General features: G+C 40.1%; 1 protein-coding gene across 2 annotated transcripts in view; it reads right to left on the bottom strand.

Moving 5' to 3' along the window:
- LOC122776604 (copine-9-like) overlaps nt 1-21,033 on the bottom strand; it is a 77,142-nt gene that overhangs the window by 35,563 nt on the left and 20,546 nt on the right. Inside the window, exons 3-6 of one of the 2 annotated variants that reach the window (XM_044037204.1) lie at nt 19,620-19,666; nt 15,707-15,810; nt 14,876-14,915; nt 12,596-12,675 (exon numbers count right to left, since the gene is read on the bottom strand). In XM_044037204.1, the coding sequence (XP_043893139.1) occupies nt 12,596-12,675; nt 14,876-14,915; nt 15,707-15,810; nt 19,620-19,666 (271 nt within the window). Of the gene's footprint in view, nt 1-12,595; nt 12,676-13,566; nt 13,653-14,875; nt 14,916-15,706; nt 15,811-19,619; nt 19,667-21,033 lie in introns of those variants that run through there. The other variant, XM_044037205.1, reaches the window with a different exon arrangement.

The raw sequence follows: 21,033 nt of genomic DNA on the forward strand, positions 1-21,033 counted from the left end.
CCCACCAAACAATATCAAGTTATAACGAGTAATTTTTAAATGAATAGATTAATTTTGCATAAATATGTTTTTTTTTTTTTTATTGTTGCATAGTAAAACAACCACTTATATTTTGAAATGATCCAATCCAACTTTATTTGTAAAACAAACACAGTGGACCAAAGTGCTGTACAGAATAATTAATAAAAGTCGGAAAAGAAGAAGTAAAAGACAGAAAAGCTCACACGAGGCAATAGTGTTTATATTAAAAAAAAAGGAATTACTATGGCATATTGATGATATGAGCTCATAACGTCCACCGCAACTGTTGCTTTTCGCAAAAAAGTTGTTTTTTTTACTTGATTGGCCCCCGACTGACCAGACGAGACTGTCAGTGGCCCACAGGTCATTTGAGTTTGAGACCCCTGCCCTAAATGTTAACCACTGTGAGTTTAAATATGCATTGGTTTATCAGTGAGGGAGAGATGCACACCATCTGAGAACAACAACTCGGACTTTGAAAAAGTACAAATGGTACATTCAAGCTGATGATGAATGTGTAGAAACACACCAACCAAGATATTCAGCTCACCTTGAGGCCATTTCCTCTGTCATTTTAATGACTATTTACTCCTCAGTTTTCAGTTTATACCCCGACTTTCTCATTTCTTATGCGTCTCTCTGAAACGCCCTCTTTCTCTGGGCTCATTCCCAAATCGGCTATTCTGTCTGTTATCTCTTTGCCAGGACCACACTTATATGAATTACATCCTATTGTTTTGAAATGTGCCACAACCATAACGTTTCCTTGTTTCTTCAGTGTAGCTCCCTCACAAACTGTCCTGCAAGACTTTCCTCATAAAACTAATCCAGCATTGGAAACATCCGTGCCATCTCATCGTCTACAGTGTGACCCCAAATGGTGGCCCACAAGAGCAAAATGCGCCAAACCATTTGTCCCCCAGCTTTCAAAAAAGTTCCAGTCCATTTCATACCATGTGGATTTGTAGCTTTACACCACAATGATGATATCTTGGCTCTGCATCCCATTATAGTCATGGGTTCAGCGGATGATATGACTGCCTGAGCAAATGAACCACACACAGAGGCGATCACTGATGGTGTTGAAGAGTAATGAACGTTTTAGTTTGTTAAGTATGAGCTTGGGGTTGGAGGGTTTTTGATTATCATTCAAAACTTGCCCTTTGTAAAATCTCTTCAAAGTTGCCATGCCTTCATCTGAGGAAATGAGCTGTAGATTGTGACTAATCTTACTCGTTGCAAAGGATAATGCATTACTACACTAAATGACATCCGTTTCAGACTTCAAGCCTCAGAAACGTGAATATAAATATAAATTTTTTTGAGATGTGATGTTTTTTTATGCAGCTTTTTTAGCCTTTCCTACTGCACCATCATGCAAGACGTAACAATGGCTAGCACCTTTGCCTCACACCAAGAATACCAGGATTTGAACCCAACTGTGGTTTGCATGTTCTCCCCGTGTGAGTGGGGGTTTTCTCCGGGTAATCCGGCTTCCTTCCACAGTCCAAAAACATGCAGAGGTTAATTGAGTGAGTCATTTAGGAGAACACGGAAAAACAACCACTACCCAAAAGATTAACATTAAAAATGAACTGAATTACACACGGTACAAGGATGATACGTGATACTCAAAGATAAAGACAGAAAGATAAATTCTGAATGAAATGGCCAAATGTGCGACGTACTCAACATTTTAATTTGCCCGTTGCAACAAGTGGTGTTGCTGGCAGGATAGCTATATGTTGTCAAAATGTGTGGCTCTAACAGAACAACACTGTCACATTGTTTGCCAAGAAGCTCAATGCTGGCAAGCACGAAACAAGCTCAAAGCTAATTTCGGCTGGCTTCGCAAACACACATTTCATGAGCAAAAGTAACAGTAAGTGCTGCCAGTTGGAAGATGCACTGTAGTGATTCATCTGCTGTGAGGCAGATTTTTTATTCAATGGGAAATTGAACCTGATTACAGCACAGAACAGTTTCCCTGAATTCCACCATATTTTATTGATACATTTACATTCTTTTAGAATTACTGATCCATGAAGACTGAGCTGGGGAGGTTTCATTCTTGCAAGGTTTTAGAAATGGCCTTGTTTCCACCAAATGATACATCCATGGGGTGAGGGCCTGATATGTAAATTACGTAGCTTAGCTCACACTATTTACGCAGCTATATAGGCTACAAAGCATAAGCAGCACAGTGTCCACGAAGAAGAAGGCGACAGTAAACAAAGAGCAATAATGGGCATCCAGCATTCTGTGTTTTCTTCTTTGGCATGTGGCTGTTTATCACAAGAAAAGCACAAGTTATGTTTGAGCAAAGGCTGCAGGTTGTATGTCGCACAAAAACGGCGGTGGTCCAGCTCGCTTGGTACCACTACAGAAAGGTGCCAAACATTGGGATAGAACAGATTAATTATATTGGTAAATACCTGTGTGATGCACCAAACTGAACCAAACTGTAACACTTGGAGGAAATAGGGCTTAACTGTACTACAGTATATTTGCAGCAGAGGAAACAGTCACATATTTGGTTTTTGTGTGAAGTCGTTCCAACATAAGATGCACAGACGCAGCCAAGTCAATTTGTCCTTGTGCCTGTCTTTGGAGAGAAGACCACACAAGACCTGAGCTGCCATACCAGATGGCACAGTGATGAATACCGTTCTGTGTGGCACAGACCAAATGGACAGAGTAAAATGAAGGGGAGCAAGAGAGGAGAGATCTTGTATGTGTTTTAAACTTTAGCTTGAAACCCATCAAAAGGCAGAGGTGTTGAGTGTTGGTATCAAAGGTAAAACTTTGCCACAAACAGAACACCACAACACTTTCTTCCAAACTATGCTATTTTCATCTACTCAACTTACTTTCAATACTGTCCACACTGGTAGTTAATTTTTCAGTTTTATTCTAGAACTGTATCCCAAAGATTACATATGTGACTGCATAATGATAGACCAGTCTCCTATATGCAATTCCCTTATTGTAGAAAAAGACTAATAAACCAACTGTTGCATTCTGGTTAAAAGAAATGCTTTGCAGAGGGTGACTTTCAAATGAAGCAGAAAGCAAGACTTCAATCCATTTTCTACCACTTTATCCTCCACACGAGGGTCGCAGGGGGCTGCTGTGCCAATCTCAGCAGACATAGGGCGATAGGCGGGGTACACCCCAGACAGTTCGCTAGTCAATCACAGAGACAACCATTCACTCTCACTCTCACACCTGCGGTCAATTTAGAGTGTCCAATTTACCTAATCCCCATATTGCAAGTTTTTGGATTGTGGGAGGAAGCCGGAGAACCCAGAGTAAAATCCACACACACACAGGGAGAACATGCAAACTCCATTAAGAAAGGCCCCGGGGCTCAAATCCGGGTCTTCTTGCAAAGGAAAGAGTGCTAATCACTGCACCAACCGTGCGGCCTAGAAAGCAAGACTTGTTTGAGAAAATATCGGGAGCATCCATTTGAGAAATGTATAGATTTAAAGTATGTGACAAGGAGGAGACAAGGTTTGTGTTTTTATTTTCATCATTGTTAGCTATCATAAGCAAGTTTAGCACTGGCAGGATCCAAGTTCCATGTACAGTGTGAATGTGCAATGACAATAAAGATACAACATGCTATTGTCTTTTTGTATTGCGTGACATGTATGTGTTTTGGCTGAAAGTGTGCATATTTAATTTGATTAATCTTTGTATACAAGAGGATTCTTAAATGTTTCAAAACTAATATATTGTTAAAAAAGGTGTTTCTGCTTTGATGCCATTTGTATCTGTGCCGCTTTTCTCACTACTGTGCTCACTGGCAGTGCTGTTTTTATATTTTTGTGAAGGATTAATGTGATTTTGCCTGTAGTAGTTTTGGGGCCAAGTGTCAAGTGATAAGGCAAGTACTCACAATAGTTAGTTTTCACAATCTTGCATTACTTTTTTAGCACATCCATTGTGGATTTTAGACAAGGAGAGTCAGAATTCATAGACACCATGGTGACTATGGGCAGTTATATCTTGCATGGCTGCTGAAATTTTAGATTAATTTCACCATGACTTTAAATGTTTGCAGCTAAAGGTCGGGGAAAACACAAAACAGTACTTGTTCTTATGATGTAATGTCAGACCATGTCTGTAGGCAGAAGTGATTAGAGTCGTGAATGGCCAATTACTCATGAGGGGTATGTGTGGTGTGGGGGAAGACGGTGAGACAATGTCAGACAATGCCACAAGCACTTATCTGAAAGCACGGTGAGTCAGTGATAAAGACTGGCACTTCCAATCGAGAGAAAATGTCTAGCCTGTATAAAACCGGGAGGGGAAAGAAACTTCCCAAGGAAGAAAACCTTGTTGACTAATTCATGAGCGACGGCGAAAGAACTGTAAGCCTGACCGCCAACGGCAGCAATCCACTGCAGCATTGAAGATGGGCTGACCAACTGAGCAATGTACTATTTTCACTTGTCAGTTTTGCTCATTCAAAGTGTTGGTTTGTGTCTATGGGAATATATGCTGCAGGTACAAGTGGTTGATTTTGCCTCATCTCCACGTCCACATAGTCTGGTTGAACCCAGCCGAGTCTGCAGGCGATTTGATTTCGCTCTGCTGGCAAGGACGCTGTTTTGGCCAACATCAGAATCGTTTAACCAGAACCAGAGAACCCCTAACAAAACCCCTGGTCCACTAGAATGCTATGATGACAGAGAAGTGATGTCTAGCAGCTTTGTTTATCCAATTTGGGATTAAAATATGACTGCCTTGGATGAAGCAAATTCAATCTCTTAAATTGCACGATTTAGATTACCCGTTTACCTAACTCAACAGGCTACCTAGCTCCTAGTACAGTCATGTCCCGCCTTGACTACTGCAACGCCCTGCTAACAGGCCTCCCGACCTGTGCTGTGAAACCACTACAGATGGTCCAGAACGCCGCAGCGCGCCTGGTCTTCAATCAGCCTAAAAGGGCACATGTCACCCCTCTGTTCATTGAGCTCCACTGGCATCAAATTCAAATCACTGATACTAGCCTACAAAGTGCTTCATGTGTCTGCTCCCACCTACTTAAACGCTCTCCTAAAGACTCATGTTAGCCCTCGACTACTCTGTTCAAAGGATTGTCGTCTGGTGGTGCCAAACACCACGCACAAGACAATCCAGACTCTTTTCATGTGTCGTTCCACGCTACCAGAACAGGGGCGTCCCTGTCTATCCAGATCTTCCAAGAGCATCTTCTGTCCTAGCACTTAACCTCCCCCTCCCCTGCACAATCTCCATCTGCAAAAAGGTATAACTATTCATAATTAATGCTCCATAAAAGAAAAATAATGACATGTTTATTTGTTTGCAATTTCTGCCAAAAGTTTTTAGTGCTGTATGTTTTGGTCTTTGTGAGTGTGGAAACTGCAGGTGATCCCAATAACGCTCCCAATTACACATCCTGCCCTCTGACACTCTTGACACTTGAGTGACCAGTGTCTCGCAGCACAAACTAGACAGGTATAATTTCATGCCACGCAACATAACCCTACCGGCATATAATTTTCTCCATTATCTGCCACATCAATCTTAATCTGGCAGCTTATTTGCCTTGCTTTTTTCTATAATCTTCAAATTATTCATTTGCCTTTTTTTTAAGATGATTTTTGAGAGTTTCATATACAGAGAAATATAGATGTTCATTTGTGTGAGTGTATCACAGATTATGTTCCTCCAGAAAAATATGAATTCCAGTTTAAAAATACCTCTGGTACATGTGCCGTCATACTGCATGGGTGTCAATATAATGCACCCTGCTGAGTTTTTTTTTCTTTTTTAAAAAAAGGGTATATTCTGGATCATTGTTGTACTTGTTCTGCCTCGGCTACTAGCCCCCATGGTTACCATAGCAACACAGGTAAGTGGAAAGGAGTGCTTAGTTCGCCACGCAGCATGAAGCCCGTTTCTAAAACTGTTGACCTATAAAAATGTACACCCACCAACATGAGGAGGCTACCGGAACTATACAGGTTCTCCTCATAATGTGTATGTGTGTATGTGTGTGTAATTGTATCTGTTACACATTTAGGACCTTTTCTGGCATAAACACTAACCTTGTCGGGACCAGTAGTCCTCATGGAGACCAATACCTGGTCATAATGAGGCAGAACCTCATTTCTGAGGAACTGGTTGAGCTAGGATTTCCATTGTGGTTAGGTTAAGGTTAGGGGTAAGACATTAATTGGAAATGGTTAAGGATAATGCTTTGTTTAGGCTGTCCAAAAGAATTTAACTCAATGCAAGTGTCCCAGGACGAATAGCTGTGTTTGGTGACAGCAAATGCCGATACAGATCTCAATTAACCTGCATACACTTGGGTTGTTTTACTGCTTAGTGTTTAAATGCAAGCTTTGTTATATTCTCATTATTGTCTAGTATATACATGGACTTTGTTAGTTGTGTTTCGACATAAACAGGTTATTATTAAGGTTAAGGATACAGCTTTTCTTGGGCTGTGCAGGTGCTTAACATGTTTTTTCATTTAATTTAGTTTCAGTCAGGCAGTCTCATTGAGATCAGGATCTCTTATCCAAGAGTGGTCTGAGAATAAAGAACAATTATGAACACAGACACGTAAAACACCTTGTGTTGTAAAACTTGAAAGTCGTCGGCGTAACACGTTTGGAGCTCATTCCACTTAAATAAAGCATAATAGAAAGTGGTTCTGCCACCGTGCAAGACCTCCAAGGTTAGCAGGTTTTAATGAGCTAACTTAGGGCGTTATAAATGATGAGTCTTCTTCTTCTACTTTTCCTTTCAGCTGCTCCCTTCAGGGGTCGCCACAGCGAATCAACCTCCTCCATCTCACCCTGTTCTCCGTATCCCCCTCTCTCACACCAATTAACTTCATGTCCTCTTTCACTACATCCATAAACCTTCTCTTTGGTCTTCCTCTAGACCTCCTGCCTGGCAGTTCCAACCCCAGCATCCTTCTACCGATATACTCACTATCCCTCCTCTGTACATGACCAAAACATCTCATTCTGGCTTCTCTGACCTTATCTCCAAAACATCTAACATGTGCTGTTCCTCTGATTGACTCATTCCGGATCCTATCCATCTTCGTCACTCCCTAAGAGAACCTCAACATCTTCATCTCTGCTACCTCCAGCTCTGCTTCCTGTCTTTTCCCTCAGTGCCACTGGTCTCTAGACCATACAACATCGCTGGTCTCACCACTGTCTTGTATATCTTTCCTTTCATTCTGGCTGATACTCTTTTATCACACATTACAACCAGCTTGAACACGTTTCTTCACCTCTTTTCCACAATCTCCACTGCTCTGGACTGTTGACCCTAAATACTTAAAATCCTCCACCTTCTTTATCTCCACTCCCTGTAGCCTCATGGTTCCACTTGGGTTCCTCTCATTCACACACATATATTCTGTCTTGCTGCGACTAACCTTCATTCCTCTTCTTTCGAGAGCATCTCTCCACCTCTCGAGCTTTATAAATGATGAGTATGAGATGTATATTCGTCCTCAAATGTAATGAATGGAAGACAAGGCCTTGCAAACTTGTGTGTGTGTGTGTGTGTGTCTTATAGTTTTCAGTGAGACATACAAAGACAGAGTCTTCTAAATGACGTCATAAATCTGTATCGATGACTGCAGTTTGGAAAACCCACACAATTATGTCTTTCTCTGTCTCTCCCTCAGTCTTGCAACAAACTTTCCTCCCCTCCTCTCAATTCTGTAGAGTAGTCTGTCACCCTTCACATTCATCCCTTTCGCTCTCCATCTCCCCTTTATCCACCCTCTCTACCGCCCCCCACCCTCCCCTCCGGGCTCTGCTCTGTCTGATCTATCAGAGGCTCCAGACAGCTGTCTATTCCCTGCAGGCAGCCATCAGAAACACTGACCATATGGGAGGAATAGTGATTGCATTCTGTTGGTTTTGTCCTTTTCATTTCCATCCCTTGTGCCAAATTCCTCTTGTATAGCCGCTCCCTTTTTTTTCCCATTCTTTTTACTCTACTTTTCGTTAAATCTTCCAGGCTGTCAAAAACTGCTCAGGCCTCAGCAGTGAGGGAGGGAAGGATGAGCGTGGGTGGAGAAGAAGTAGGTATTTTCTTGACAAAACCACGGACACCAGGCGTATCCAGAAATCATTAGGGAATAATGTGACAGTTACATATCTCTGTCGTATTGTCTGGCTCACTGCAGCTTGTATGGGGCTGTTTCAATTTGGAGCAAGTGTTTTTGAGGGGAACCAAGGATACTTTTATGGTTTTGTTTTTTGTTGAATAATTAAGATTGGAAAAGTTAGACTTTTGGGATTATGGGAAATCTTCAAAGCCTTGTTTGATAGTAGTCAAGATGTCATTCTTTCTGTGCAGGTATGCTTTTATAGCCATATTTATAATAAGAATCTTAGATGAACTCTTAGTCATGTGGCTATTTTAATGTAAAAGACAAAGCTCCAAATTCACAGAGATGTATTACCCTGCTCATGCTATAGTCTCTCTCAGGTCTACACTGTTCACCTACATTGGTCCAGACTAAAGTGCAGTTATTACACCTTTAATCAATGCTATTTTGAGCTCTGATGTGTTTGGCAGCAGTGAAGCTGGTAGAGACCAAATAAGAGCTACGGTGAATAAGTACTGATATTAATCTTTCGCATGGGCAGAAACACAACCACAAAAAAATACAACTTTATAATCCAATTAGTCCATGTTTATATGGCTTATTTTGTAGTTTTGTTGTAGAGGCTATAGATTTGTTTTAATGTTGCATTAATACTGTAATGATGGATTGGGGAGATCCCACAGATCGGTACTGCCAGAGTTTTAACACCACATGTTTGTTTTTTTGTTTTTTTTGATTTACACTTGTTTTTTGCAATGCTTTGAATAAAAATGATTCATGCAAACTGAAACTTGTTTTTAAGGCTTTGAGAACTCACAAGGGGTTACTATAATGCATCATGGTGGGGGCGTGCTGCTTGATGCTGCTATCATACAGTAGCTAACTCTGAAGCAAGAGTTGCTAATGTTGGGAGCACTTGGTTTGACTAAAAAGACTGCAAACGGGGGGATCAACCTTTGCACAGAGCTCATGTGTTGGCCGGCAAAAATTTAAATGATGTCATCATTTGACTAACTTGCGAAACTTTATGCAAAAAGCAAACATAATTTCAAAAGTTTCCCATTTTTCTTTGCATTTTTACTGTAAAGTGATGGATAGATCAGGCTTTCATTAACACAGTGATAGAGAATTCCTCGTGTACACGTCTTTAAGCTCCTTTATCCCAAATTGATGACAAAATGAATCATTTTTAAATTTCTTCAAACAGGGGTCTTATTGTATGTACTCTTTTGTCATATTTCTTCCTCCTCAAGGTGAATTCCATTAATGGATAAAGTGAAAGGATGATTAATCACATAGCCCCCCTGGCAGGATTGTGATGAGTGTGAGTTATTGTCAACATCTTAAAAAGCCAATTTAATTATAAAGGGAAGACAAATTATTGAATTTTTCATAGTTAAACTCTGAGTTGTGCAGAAGTGATGGCGTGGACATCTTCATCCTTCTGATGTAGCTTCAAATGGTTACTATTGAATCTGTATGTGTGTGTGTGTGTGAGGCATTGTTGGCGTTCATTGTTGGCATCACATTCACTTCATGTTCAAATGATGCCAAAATACTTTGTTGCTCTTGCAGCATTGTGGCATTTGGGCTCAAAGTGAACCACAGCTGGCTGTTTGTTTGGTCTGTGGGAGCATGATAAGCTTTCTCAAACATGTAAATATTGCTAATGGCAGGATAGAGCTGCATAATCCGCCTCTCAGTCGACTGGACTCTTTACCGTGTTCGGTTTCAGACACGAATCAGGCGGTGACTCGTACAGGACTATATTAAAAAACAATTTCTTATGGGAATAGTTGTTGCTGTTGGTTGAGCTAAACCTCCAAGAGCAATGCCAAAGGCGCTTTAGTGACGGTAAATTGGCTAAGTGGAAACCTGGGACAGCAACCTCAAATTGTGGTAAAAGTAGGTGTATAATCGGAATGAGTGAGAAAGTTAACTTTCAGAATTTAACTCCCACTTAAGGAGAAGTAGTAATAGGAGAAAGGAAACTTCTCAAGGTCTCTAAGTTTAGTTCAGCACTTTTCCATGCTAGTGGTATATGCCTCACAACCACCACTTACATCCAAACTAAATTTATACAGTAGATGTTCAGACTGAATTACTTGATGCAAATTTCTACACATATTTATTATTTAATTTCCTCTCTACTGCCACCAACAGGTCATGTATTTATTTACCCAAATGAAATATTTCAAATGCTGCTTTAAATTGTGTAAAGCAAATCCTTCCTAAATGATGCAGGCTATTAGTTTGATAATCCTCAGGAGGTTTATTTAATATATTAAATAAAACGACTCAATGAATTTTGAATGGGTGGCCATAAAAGTCACACATTAATTTCTCCCCAGTCTACACTGTAATAACTTAGGGTGAACCCTTGATATTTCAATTCGTGCTAAAATATCAATCAGTGCAGTACATTGACTATATATATATACTGTATATATATATATGTATATATATATGTACACACACACACACATATATATATATATATATATATATATATATATATATATATATATAAAAAACGTGATTTATTAAAGCGAGTTACTTTTCCAACATGACGGCCAAACGTGGTTATTTGGAAAATCAACAAATTAAAACAAACAGCAACTATTCATTTCCATCAATGGCCTCGTTTCGTTTGCAATCAGTTTCTAATCAACTGAAAGACGAGCCAAATTTCTCTTTCTAGCTCGAGGTGGTGGCTCCATCGCAGGCTCAGAGCACTCGCTGTCCACAAGCTCACACATTTCCACCCGTTTCTATGTGGTGACACTGCAGGTGGGAGGCGGCTGCCATCAGTACACATTCAAATCGCCAGGTCGTTGCAGGAAACAAAAGCAAAAAGCTCACATGCCTGCATTGTGTGTTTGATATGAATGTCTTCTCCCACCTGGGGTAAACAAATTAGGGTTGCTATGATGATTCACTAAGAGGTACAAATTTAACAGGAGAACTATGCCACCTTTGTTCAGTTGATATAATACTGCCTCTGATTCATATGCTGTCCAAAAACGAGTGTTACTACTGCATGATGAGCTCCACTGTGTATAGGCAGACAAAGGGCCATACGTTGTCTCTGCAATAAAGTGGCTTCAGAGCTGGTCCGTGACCTGTCTGACCTCACATCTCCGTCTGTCTCCCAGCATTCCCTTCTCTCCTTAGCGCACAGCGTGTTATCGACGGTAGCAGAGATGCAACAAAAACAACCGAGTACCACTGCATCACGTTCCGTGTTGTTGTTGGTTTTTTGACCCTGTAAAGGCAGCATTTCTAATTTCATGTGAAAAACCGAAAACATAAGCAGATCCGGTATGCATGTCTCAAATGGTGACAAAGATTTCTGTGTGACATAATAAAAAAAACTAAATACAGCCTTGGCAACAAGAGCTTAGTAAGCAGTGAGGCTGAATTGGCCAAACACTGATCAAACAAAGCAATATATGAGGTTATTTTAACTGGGTAAGTCTGTACACACACATTTCATTGGTGAACATGATGTGGTTTCAAACACCATCCATCAATAAACACGGAACAAGAGACGGAGGAGGATTCATTTCACTCTGCCCAGCTGAAGAAATTATTCATGTGCATCATTATTATCATTATGAACAAGATTCAAAAGCTTAACACATAAGAATGTATGCCTGCGCCAACCAATCACGTTCAAGGCTCGGTATTGATAAAACATTTTCAATATGTTATCAATATCCGTCAATACAGATTCCTGAACCATATGTGTTTCAATACCAATTGTATTTAAATCTGTTTTCACAAAAAAATACTTTATATTACACATTATATACACATTATGGTAAAATTCTTTAGTTTTAAGCCTCATCTCCCTTTTCTCCTTTGAGAAGTGAACTCATCTGTGTGTCAGACGTGGGTCAAAGAGCATGCCGTGTGCTCACTGGCTCACTGGCGCTGATGAAATTATCTCCCCGGACACTGAAATTTGACATCAAATGACGACACATTTACGATACCAGTTGACACAGAGCAACATCGGTCCAAATCACATAGGTATTGAAGTTTGATAGCGGATCCAATTCCCACTGTACTTCACATTTTCAGTCTCATCATATACAGTATGTATATTATGTGAAGTGAAATACCTTCAAGGCATTTACTGATAACATATGGATTATTCAGCTCAAAAACGTGCCGTGGAGATCACAGTGATATTGAACTTTGACCAAGAAAAATCTAATCATATTCCAGTTCAAGTACAAGTGTGTTGCTAATGTAATGAAATTCCCTGCAGGAGCCTCTGAGGCATCACGTTCACAAGAACGGGATGAACAGACGGACAACACATGAAAGCTTAATGCTTCAAGGGACAGCTGCTGCCGCTGCCGCTGCTGCACAGGGGCATGAAAATGGCAGTAATTTCTCACTGACACAATGGAAAGGGTGTTGGGAGGCTGTCAGACTTACGAGAGGTTCTTCTCCAGCCGTCCTCCTGTGGAGCCAATGATTTCTCCAAGGGTACAGAAGGTCTGGCCAAGAAAGTCCTTAGAGGGAGAAAGATAGAAAGGAGACAAATAATTGCATCAGAGAGCTAAGAGAGACTTCTGGTTTCACAAAAGAAATACAACCTCTATAGCACTGGAAAAAAAACAGCCCAATAATTATGAACAATTCATCATACTTCAACAAATTTAATTAAAAGTTTTAGATGTCAAACTCACGGCCACATGTGACCCACCCCCCCATCAATTTACAATACAGTTTTTGAATACATACTGTGCATCATTCCCTATCAAAACCAACACTTTTATTTTGAAATTACATGGACTATCATAAATATTATTTCAATGTCAAAAGTTTGGACTTTTTTTTTCACTTGACCTTACTGACCAAACTAGACACTCGAGTTTGCGATCAAATCTCAATGATTTTTCACTGTGTCACATTTAGGAGATTATATTGACAGAAATTGGATATACTGTAGGGAACATACAAACAAATATGGGTATGTATTACTTCCGACCACGACTCAACCTTTTAAATTGCCATGTATTATACTCACAAGATTAAGGCCTTGAAGTCCTAATGAGCTTCACTGAGTAAGATAGTTTTATGAGCTTGAAAAGATTGTGCTTGAGGCAAATGTTTTCATTCCTAATAGAAGATGAGAAATGTTTTTTTTTTGTTTTGCCCACACACTACAGAGACGTGAACATCAAACAGCAAGGAGATGGCACACATGGCACGGTGATATTCCTGCACAGTAACAAGACGAGCGTTACACGTCACTGCTTTATTGTGTGCATGGGCGTGAGGTGAGCAGGTGTAGGGTGCAAGACACACAAAATAAAACATGCACAATCTGCTGAAGGGGACCGTGTCAAGCAACATCAACATGGGTTTTTGCTTTTAAAAACAAGTCGTGAAAGTTGCTTTACCTGAGTGAACGAAAATGTAGAAAGACAAAATGAAGAACAAGGTTATATGGTGGAAGCTTTCCAGGAGGGAGCTGGAGGTGTTTGTCCTTGATGAGATAAGATGAGAAAAAAAACGTGAGAAAAACACAAGAAAATTAAAGTGTATGAAATGTAGCAAAGTCTCTTCAGGGACATGATTCTATATATCAGAAACTTAAAAGTGAAATGAATGAAGTGTAATTGAAGGACTCAGGAGGGAAAACACAATCTGCACATAAACTACTCACCTTCTGTTCTCCCGTGTGATTCATTTTGTGAGGAGAGATGAAAAAATTGTGTCAGGATATGGATTTAAAGACTCACAAAAACCAAGTGAGTGTTTTATTTATGCTGTAGTTTGTGGCTTTTCAATATCAACAAATGTTTAAGTCGGATCATTACCAAATGAGTTCACCTCAGCTCTGTATGACTCTGCAGTTTTTTGTTTACGTGTCTGTGGAGACACACTGCACACTGAGTGACCCGCACAGCGGGGTAGGGGAAGAGGCGGAAGCACACAGCACAAGTAAAGCTTGGCCCACACGAGAAGATTTTGAAATCTGACTTGGTGTCACACTTGGTGTTTCATCAATACATTTCAGGAGGGAGATTCCGGAGATGTGTGCGTGCGCAATGTTTTGTGCTTAGAAACGCAAATAAGTGTGGTACAAGTTACGGTTCTAAACAAAAGTATGCAACATCTGTTTCTTGGTCAACTCGCTCTCATTGTTATTGTGGGGTTCTGCTCACACTCCAATCACAGTTCAGTTGTAATTATGTTTAATAATCTTTAAATCGTGTCCGTTAACCCCTCACATGACAGGATAATTTGACCAGATAATCTGTTCAAATCAGTCTGAAATCGAAAGGCACCCACGATTGTTGGAAGGTCCAGATCGGGACCGAAATCAGGCCAATTATCTAGTGTGGGGCAGACTTAAAGTGAGACAGCTTCATTCAGCAGAACTATGGCTAAAAAAACTCTTTAGAATAGTTTCAGAAGTGGTTTTAACTTCCAAAAATAAACCTGGACGTTCAGTAGGACTTCACAACCATAAAACATAACTTACCAAAGTACTGTAGGAAATCCTCTTTAGTTTTGTCACTCTGAGTGTGTATTATTTTAGTAAGTACTCAGAAAGAGGTTGCAGTATTTTGGTAATTACTTGGAAGTCCACAAGGGACGATAGAAGTTCCGCACTAGAGATTTAACAATATGAGTAACACTGACCACAATGTGATAGATTTCAGAGTAAAAAAACGTCATTCAAGTACCACATAGTGTACTTACGTATTTGGAAATGTTGCAGCTTCTGGAGTCCACGTTGTACCTGTGAGAAACAAATGTGAGGACAGCGGAAGAACTTGTTCTTAAGTAATTCAGCACAACATCATGCACAGATCCACTGATGGATATTTTGGAGCAACACGTTATTGAATCACAGTGTAAAAGCTTTAAAATGAATTTGCCTCAGGAATGATCTTTAGTTCAAAACTGCATGATTGCATTATTCTTAGTTAGTTGTGGTCACAAGGTAGAGTGGTCACACAGTTTTTTTTTTTGTGTCATTTCAAAGTAAATTCCCTCATGCAATAAAGGCAAGTATAACTCCAAATATCAGGGATAAAAATGACAAAAAGCAGTGTTGTTAGATACATATTTTGTATTTGAGGTAAATCCACTTTAGTCTCACAGTTATTTAACAGATGATACATTTTAACTGCACTAAAGTAAAAAAGAGAATATCTTCATTGACCATATTATGTGCCTGCCGGATCTGGCATACCATTTCAGATTAGTATTCATTTTTTGAGAAACAAACACCTGGAAAAGTATTTGAACCAGTGATGCTAATTTAAATCAGAAGGATTTTGGAACCAGTCAGTGTTTTAATTTCCTTTCATGATTGGACATTTAAGGAAAGGCTGGTTTGTTTAGTCTAATGGGGGAAAATGAGCTTTTCCTCAAAGTAAAGAGATTGGCTTCATTCAAATGTAATCAAGGGCATTGCTACCTTAGATTTGTTTGCTTCAAATCCATGTGGGTATACCAGGAAGCATCATAGTTTCAATTTAAATTCATGTTTATTCAGGAAAAAGCGACAAAAAAAAAAATACTTACACATCAAACCTTAGATTCTGTTTCTCTTCAAAGAAGAAATCCAGGACAAACTTCCTGACAAAGTCTGGATTGCGAGTGTTATCTATTACTTCTGTCCTGCCAAACTACAAAAAAAAAAAAACAGAAACAGAAAGAAGTGATAATTGGTGATAATAGAAGCACGGATTAACAAATCAATACCTACTACGAAGCATTAAGTAATGGATTAGAGGAAGAAGTGAATAAAAATGCATGAGATTGAGCAGCAATCCCTATCACCCTATTGATTGGGATCAATAATATAAAAAATAAATAAAAAATACACCACCACATTGAATCACACTGAGCCATCTGCTAAGCTGTGCGTCCCTAAAGAAATCTGACGTCTACATTAAAGCAACATTAGAGCCAGCATTCTACCCTGCCAGCCCACAAAGGTCCCAGCTCCAGCTTCTCTCCAGAGCCAGGCCATCTCTCCATCTCTCCAACAATCACACCAGTAATCCCCCCCAGTGGACTGCCAGCCTCGCCTCCGCAGCCTGTCTGACGGCGCGGCGTAATGAGCTATTGATCTTGGCACTGCCTCAATACCTCGACTCATGTCTTTAGTGCCCAGCGCACATAATCCATGCTATCAGCTGTGTCCCAAGCCTATCCATTACTGAGGCCTTACAGAACCTACCTGCTGTATCGACCCAAAGGGAAAATCCCATGATATTTCCTTGTTGTGTTTCTATTTTCAAGGAGTCTTTTGGTTTGTAACCTCACTCAGGTGTGATTGGTTAATGGGTGCTGAGGCATTGTGAGTGAAGACTACGGAATTGCTTTGTTACTGGGGAAGATGTTTTTGGTCATGAACAACGAATGGTCCCTACATTTTGGTGTATACTGAGTGTAAAGGACGGTAAAATGGCTCTATTAGCGATACCTTGTACTTCCAATAATCTCTCAAGCTACTTATTTGTTTCCCTCCCCCTTTATTTAACTGTTATTTTGGCCTTGAGCATGTTTCTCTGTGAACCCGTGCATTTCTGATCCTGGGTAAATGTTCCTTCACAAAGACTCACAGAAGGAGGATTTGTGTTCAAGCAACCACTGTTGTGTGGAAAATTGCATTCCATTGTGTTTGGGTAAAGTAAATGGACTTCAGGTGGACTACCTATGTGGTAATAGAAAGCTTTACTCAAGTTTAATATAGAGCCACTGCAGATACTGGTTGCTAAGGAAATCTGAAGGCTATCAGCCGTTAGCTGGTTGTGTCTTATAGTTTATTTAATGGGTAAACAATAAAACATTTGGTGCATATGTTAGTAGTGTGAGAAGTGGCAAGGAGAACAACACTCACACAGAAATGGAAAATATTCAGATCACATCAAGCCAAAGTAAAATGTATGTGAGAATCCTCATAAAATATTACTTCTAGAGGTTTATGCTATTCCTACCATTTTGTGAGAATAACTAAATAGTCCCTCGGCTGTTATCTGCAAATAAAAATTAAATTTTTTTTGCAGATAATTTGACAACTGTTGAGATACTTCCTGACAAAAATCCAATTTGTGTAATGCCAGTATACCTTAACGATCACAGTTACATCATCTTGTGTTCAAAGTTGTGATAGCCCAATGTATATGCTAACACGAACTTAATACTCCAAAGAAAGTAGAAAAAAAAGTTGAAGTAATCATCCTGAGAGCTGGACCTGGCTCTGAGCCTGAAAACGCTCGCCAACTCACGAGATAGTTACAATAGTTTTATCTTTTTTTTTTTTCCTCTGTGGTTTGGTTTTCTCTCTATCTGACAACTTGTTCCTGGGATTGTAAAGAGTTTTTTATTGAAGAAAAATAATCCACAGAGGTCTCATGGGCATCTCAAATCTCACAGATTTGTTTCACCTCTGTCAGTGGCCGCACTCGTCTCAGCCACTTCCGTTGAAGTAAACCAGTGTCATCAACACATTTCATAGTTTTGAATGCTGGCGTGAGCAGGTGTTTATGTTGGTTACTGAAGCATGGAACCACATATGCCTACATTTACACTGCATGGTGCAAGGGACCAAATAATGATCTGGCACAAATCAGCTATGACCCATGGATTCAGGTATTGTAAGATCAGTTTCAAGCTTCATTTATATATGTACCCAGTGGACCCATGTGAGGGTTTCATGCCTTTCAAGGCCCCCTTTACACCTGACATAAGAATGTGTTTTCTGTGATCAGATAGCGATCGGATAGCGCTTCACCGCATGCATTTACACATGGTATTAACAAGCGTCTTCGGTGTCCACAAGACCTGACTGCTATCTGATCATGTTCGTCCCCCCTTACTTCACCTCTCCCTCTTCTTCGGCAAAGATTTCCAACAGCCGACTACAGCCCTGCCCTGTGTGTCGTCATATCAACAACAACACAAACATTAGCCTCACGTTAAGCAGCAATTTTGTCGCCGCTTTCACGTTAGCTGTGAGAACGTGTTTCCGCTTACGTAAGTTGATGTGGATGTAGCAAAGACTCATTATTGTATTTACACTTAAGTTCCATGTAATCGCGATGCGTCTCTAACCACCTCCCAAAGTGGTTTGGCAGATTGGATAACAATCTGTCTTGGGTGTATTTACACCTGTACTTAAATGGTTAGGCGCTATCCGATTGCAATCTGATCACAGTAAACACATTTTAACGGCAGGTGGAAAGGAAGCCTAAACTTTTGGGTCTAGGATTCAAAAATTTCATAATATCACTTCTTTCAGTTTCAGCCTACTAACCTACTAACCATTGTCAACTGTTAATGCAGATTTCAGACATGGCCGACATAACGGAATAAGACATCAAGACCTGCAGTGTAACTGCAGCCATAGACAGAGCAGACCATGTGTTATCTTCCATCAGTCGCCACAGATGATTGCTGGGAGATTGTAAAGTGCAGGATCATATCTATTTGGCTGTGAAAAATGATCAGAAAACAATTTCAGTGCACAGCCTCATTCAGCTCGAACAATAAATGGCTGGAAAAGAGGATGGACAACAATAACCTTACACAAACCACTGAATAAGAAAAGATCCATCATGTCGGGGGAATATGGTTTAGCTGGGGACATCCGGATATTGTGGTATGAGAAATCTTTAAATGAAAGATTGTACTTATAATTCACATATGAAAAACGCACATTTATGATCTGCTCATTATGTTGGTATACTGTGTGAACAGCTGGCAGCGAGACGTTTACCCTGTTGATAGCGGCGCAATTCATGCCGCGTTTTTGATTAAGCCCTGTCACATGGCATAAAAAAGGTGTGAGGTGTCTTGAAGCGAGTGAATAAATGGCAAAGTCCTCACAGAGACATCAGTATTGACTTTGAATTTGAATTTGCAAATGGGTAAATACACCAACTCAGGACAGGAAGTCATGGGCAAATTAGGGTAGATAAGGGAAATTCACAGAGGCCATAATGAAGAGCCATGTTAGCCTGCTGTTAAAAGGAATGACAGAGGGTGAGACAGCAAGAAGCCAGTAGGAGCAGATGGTGCATATTTAAAAGCACCAAAAAGAAGTCTCTGAGTCATGATATCAATTCCCTTTGTCTAATAAAGCCGATATAATGAGACTCATTTTATTCTCTGACCTCTATTGTTCACTTTTTGGCTGGGGTCAGTTGTGGGGGTTATACTTCTTCTTCTACCTGACTTAATTTAAGACAGAGGTTATACTTGTGTGGGCAAGGGAAGAGGCTGACACTTCTAATTTTCTACAACAGTGTTCTCGGGGCTTTGTCTCCGGACTTCAACTTAATAACACTCCTGAAAATTACTACTATCAAAGACAATGTTCTTTGATGTTAATACTTATATAGCACGTTAAAAAAAGAGAAGAAATTTACAAACGACTGAGTGAAATATTAGATCTTCATACTGGAAAACAAAACGTTCCTTTGCTTACCTCCCTCCATTCTTTGGTTCCCACACCTTGCAAATACAGGACGACCACTGGAAGGGGAACAGATGGAGAAGGTTGATGAAAAGAAGGGGGGAAAAAAGTGATTAGTGTGATGGATTATAAATGTTGCCACACATTAAACAGCTCAGGTAGGAAAATCAAAATCTATCAGATGTGGTTAGAAGCAAATTTAGTGTGACTCTTCGCTCACATCAAAGTAAATTGTAATAACTTTGTTTTCTCTTCCCCCTCATTTCATATTTTACAGATATCCCGGATTCCAGAGTTGTAGTACTACAAGTACTACACTATAACTACACATTGTATAGCTACTCAATACTGCTAACGTTACTATCCTCATCCACCCTTCATCTATAGCTCGTCCTTTCCCGAGGGTCACGTGAGGAGCTGCAACCAAGAGGCGTGTTTTACATGCTGGACGAGGTGATGAAGATGATGTATGATGATGATGATAAATGTTTGTTATTGATTCTTGAAAGCCATCTCTCCTCTATCTTCTTCTCTCATTTCCATTCTTCTTTTCACCCACCTCTCCTTCACTAACCCCCTTTCCTTCCCCATACATTCTCTCCTACCACGGCCGGTCGAAGCAGGTGGCCGTACACTCCCAGTCTGGTTCTGTCAGAGATGTATTCCTGTTAAAAGGGAGGTTATATTTTTTTACTCTTTCCATTGTTGCTAAGTGTGTGCTTATTGTGTTCCTTTGGATTTTCTCTATGATGCTTGTAAGGACTTGACCTTACCTTGTAAGAAAGTGCCTTGAGATAATGTACTATATGTTATGAGTCAATGCTATAAAAAAGAAAAGAAAAGAAATGAAAGATAGCAAAAGGGTCGAAATGGATGTGCGGATGTTGTATGTTCTCCACGTATGAGGTGTTACTCCAGCTTCCTCCCACAGTCCAAAACCACGCAGATTGGGGATGTTATGTCCAAAATGTTCCCCCACCTTTCACCAGAGGTTGGACCTTAAGAGGACCGCCACAATATATCATACCTTTGGGTCATTTCCTCATTTTGACAACTGCAGGACAACACTGGCTAATCAAGGTAATGCATTTTCTGCCTGTCTAATCTGTCAATATTGATAAAAACAGAGAGGCAGAATTGCTGTGTATAATGCATACGGTGTAATTATAAAGACTGTATGAAACATATTTGTGGGCCCAAGAAACAACAAAATCAGTCATGCTGTGCCCAAGCTTGACACATGCTAATGTTTAAGTGACAAAAGCCCTTTAGCAGCTGTGGTGATAAGAACTCCCATTTGCTGGTAGCATACAATAATATTATTATTATTATTATTATTATTATGTGCCTGCCGGATCTGAAAAACAATTCCAAACATCAGCCGCCTCCTGCTTAGAATTTGAAACATGGAAGGAGGTTCTACTGT

Source organism: Solea senegalensis, linkage group LG11 (genome assembly GCF_019176455.1).
Source record: "Solea senegalensis isolate Sse05_10M linkage group LG11, IFAPA_SoseM_1, whole genome shotgun sequence".
NCBI classification, from domain to species: domain Eukaryota; kingdom Metazoa; phylum Chordata; class Actinopteri; order Pleuronectiformes; family Soleidae; genus Solea; species Solea senegalensis.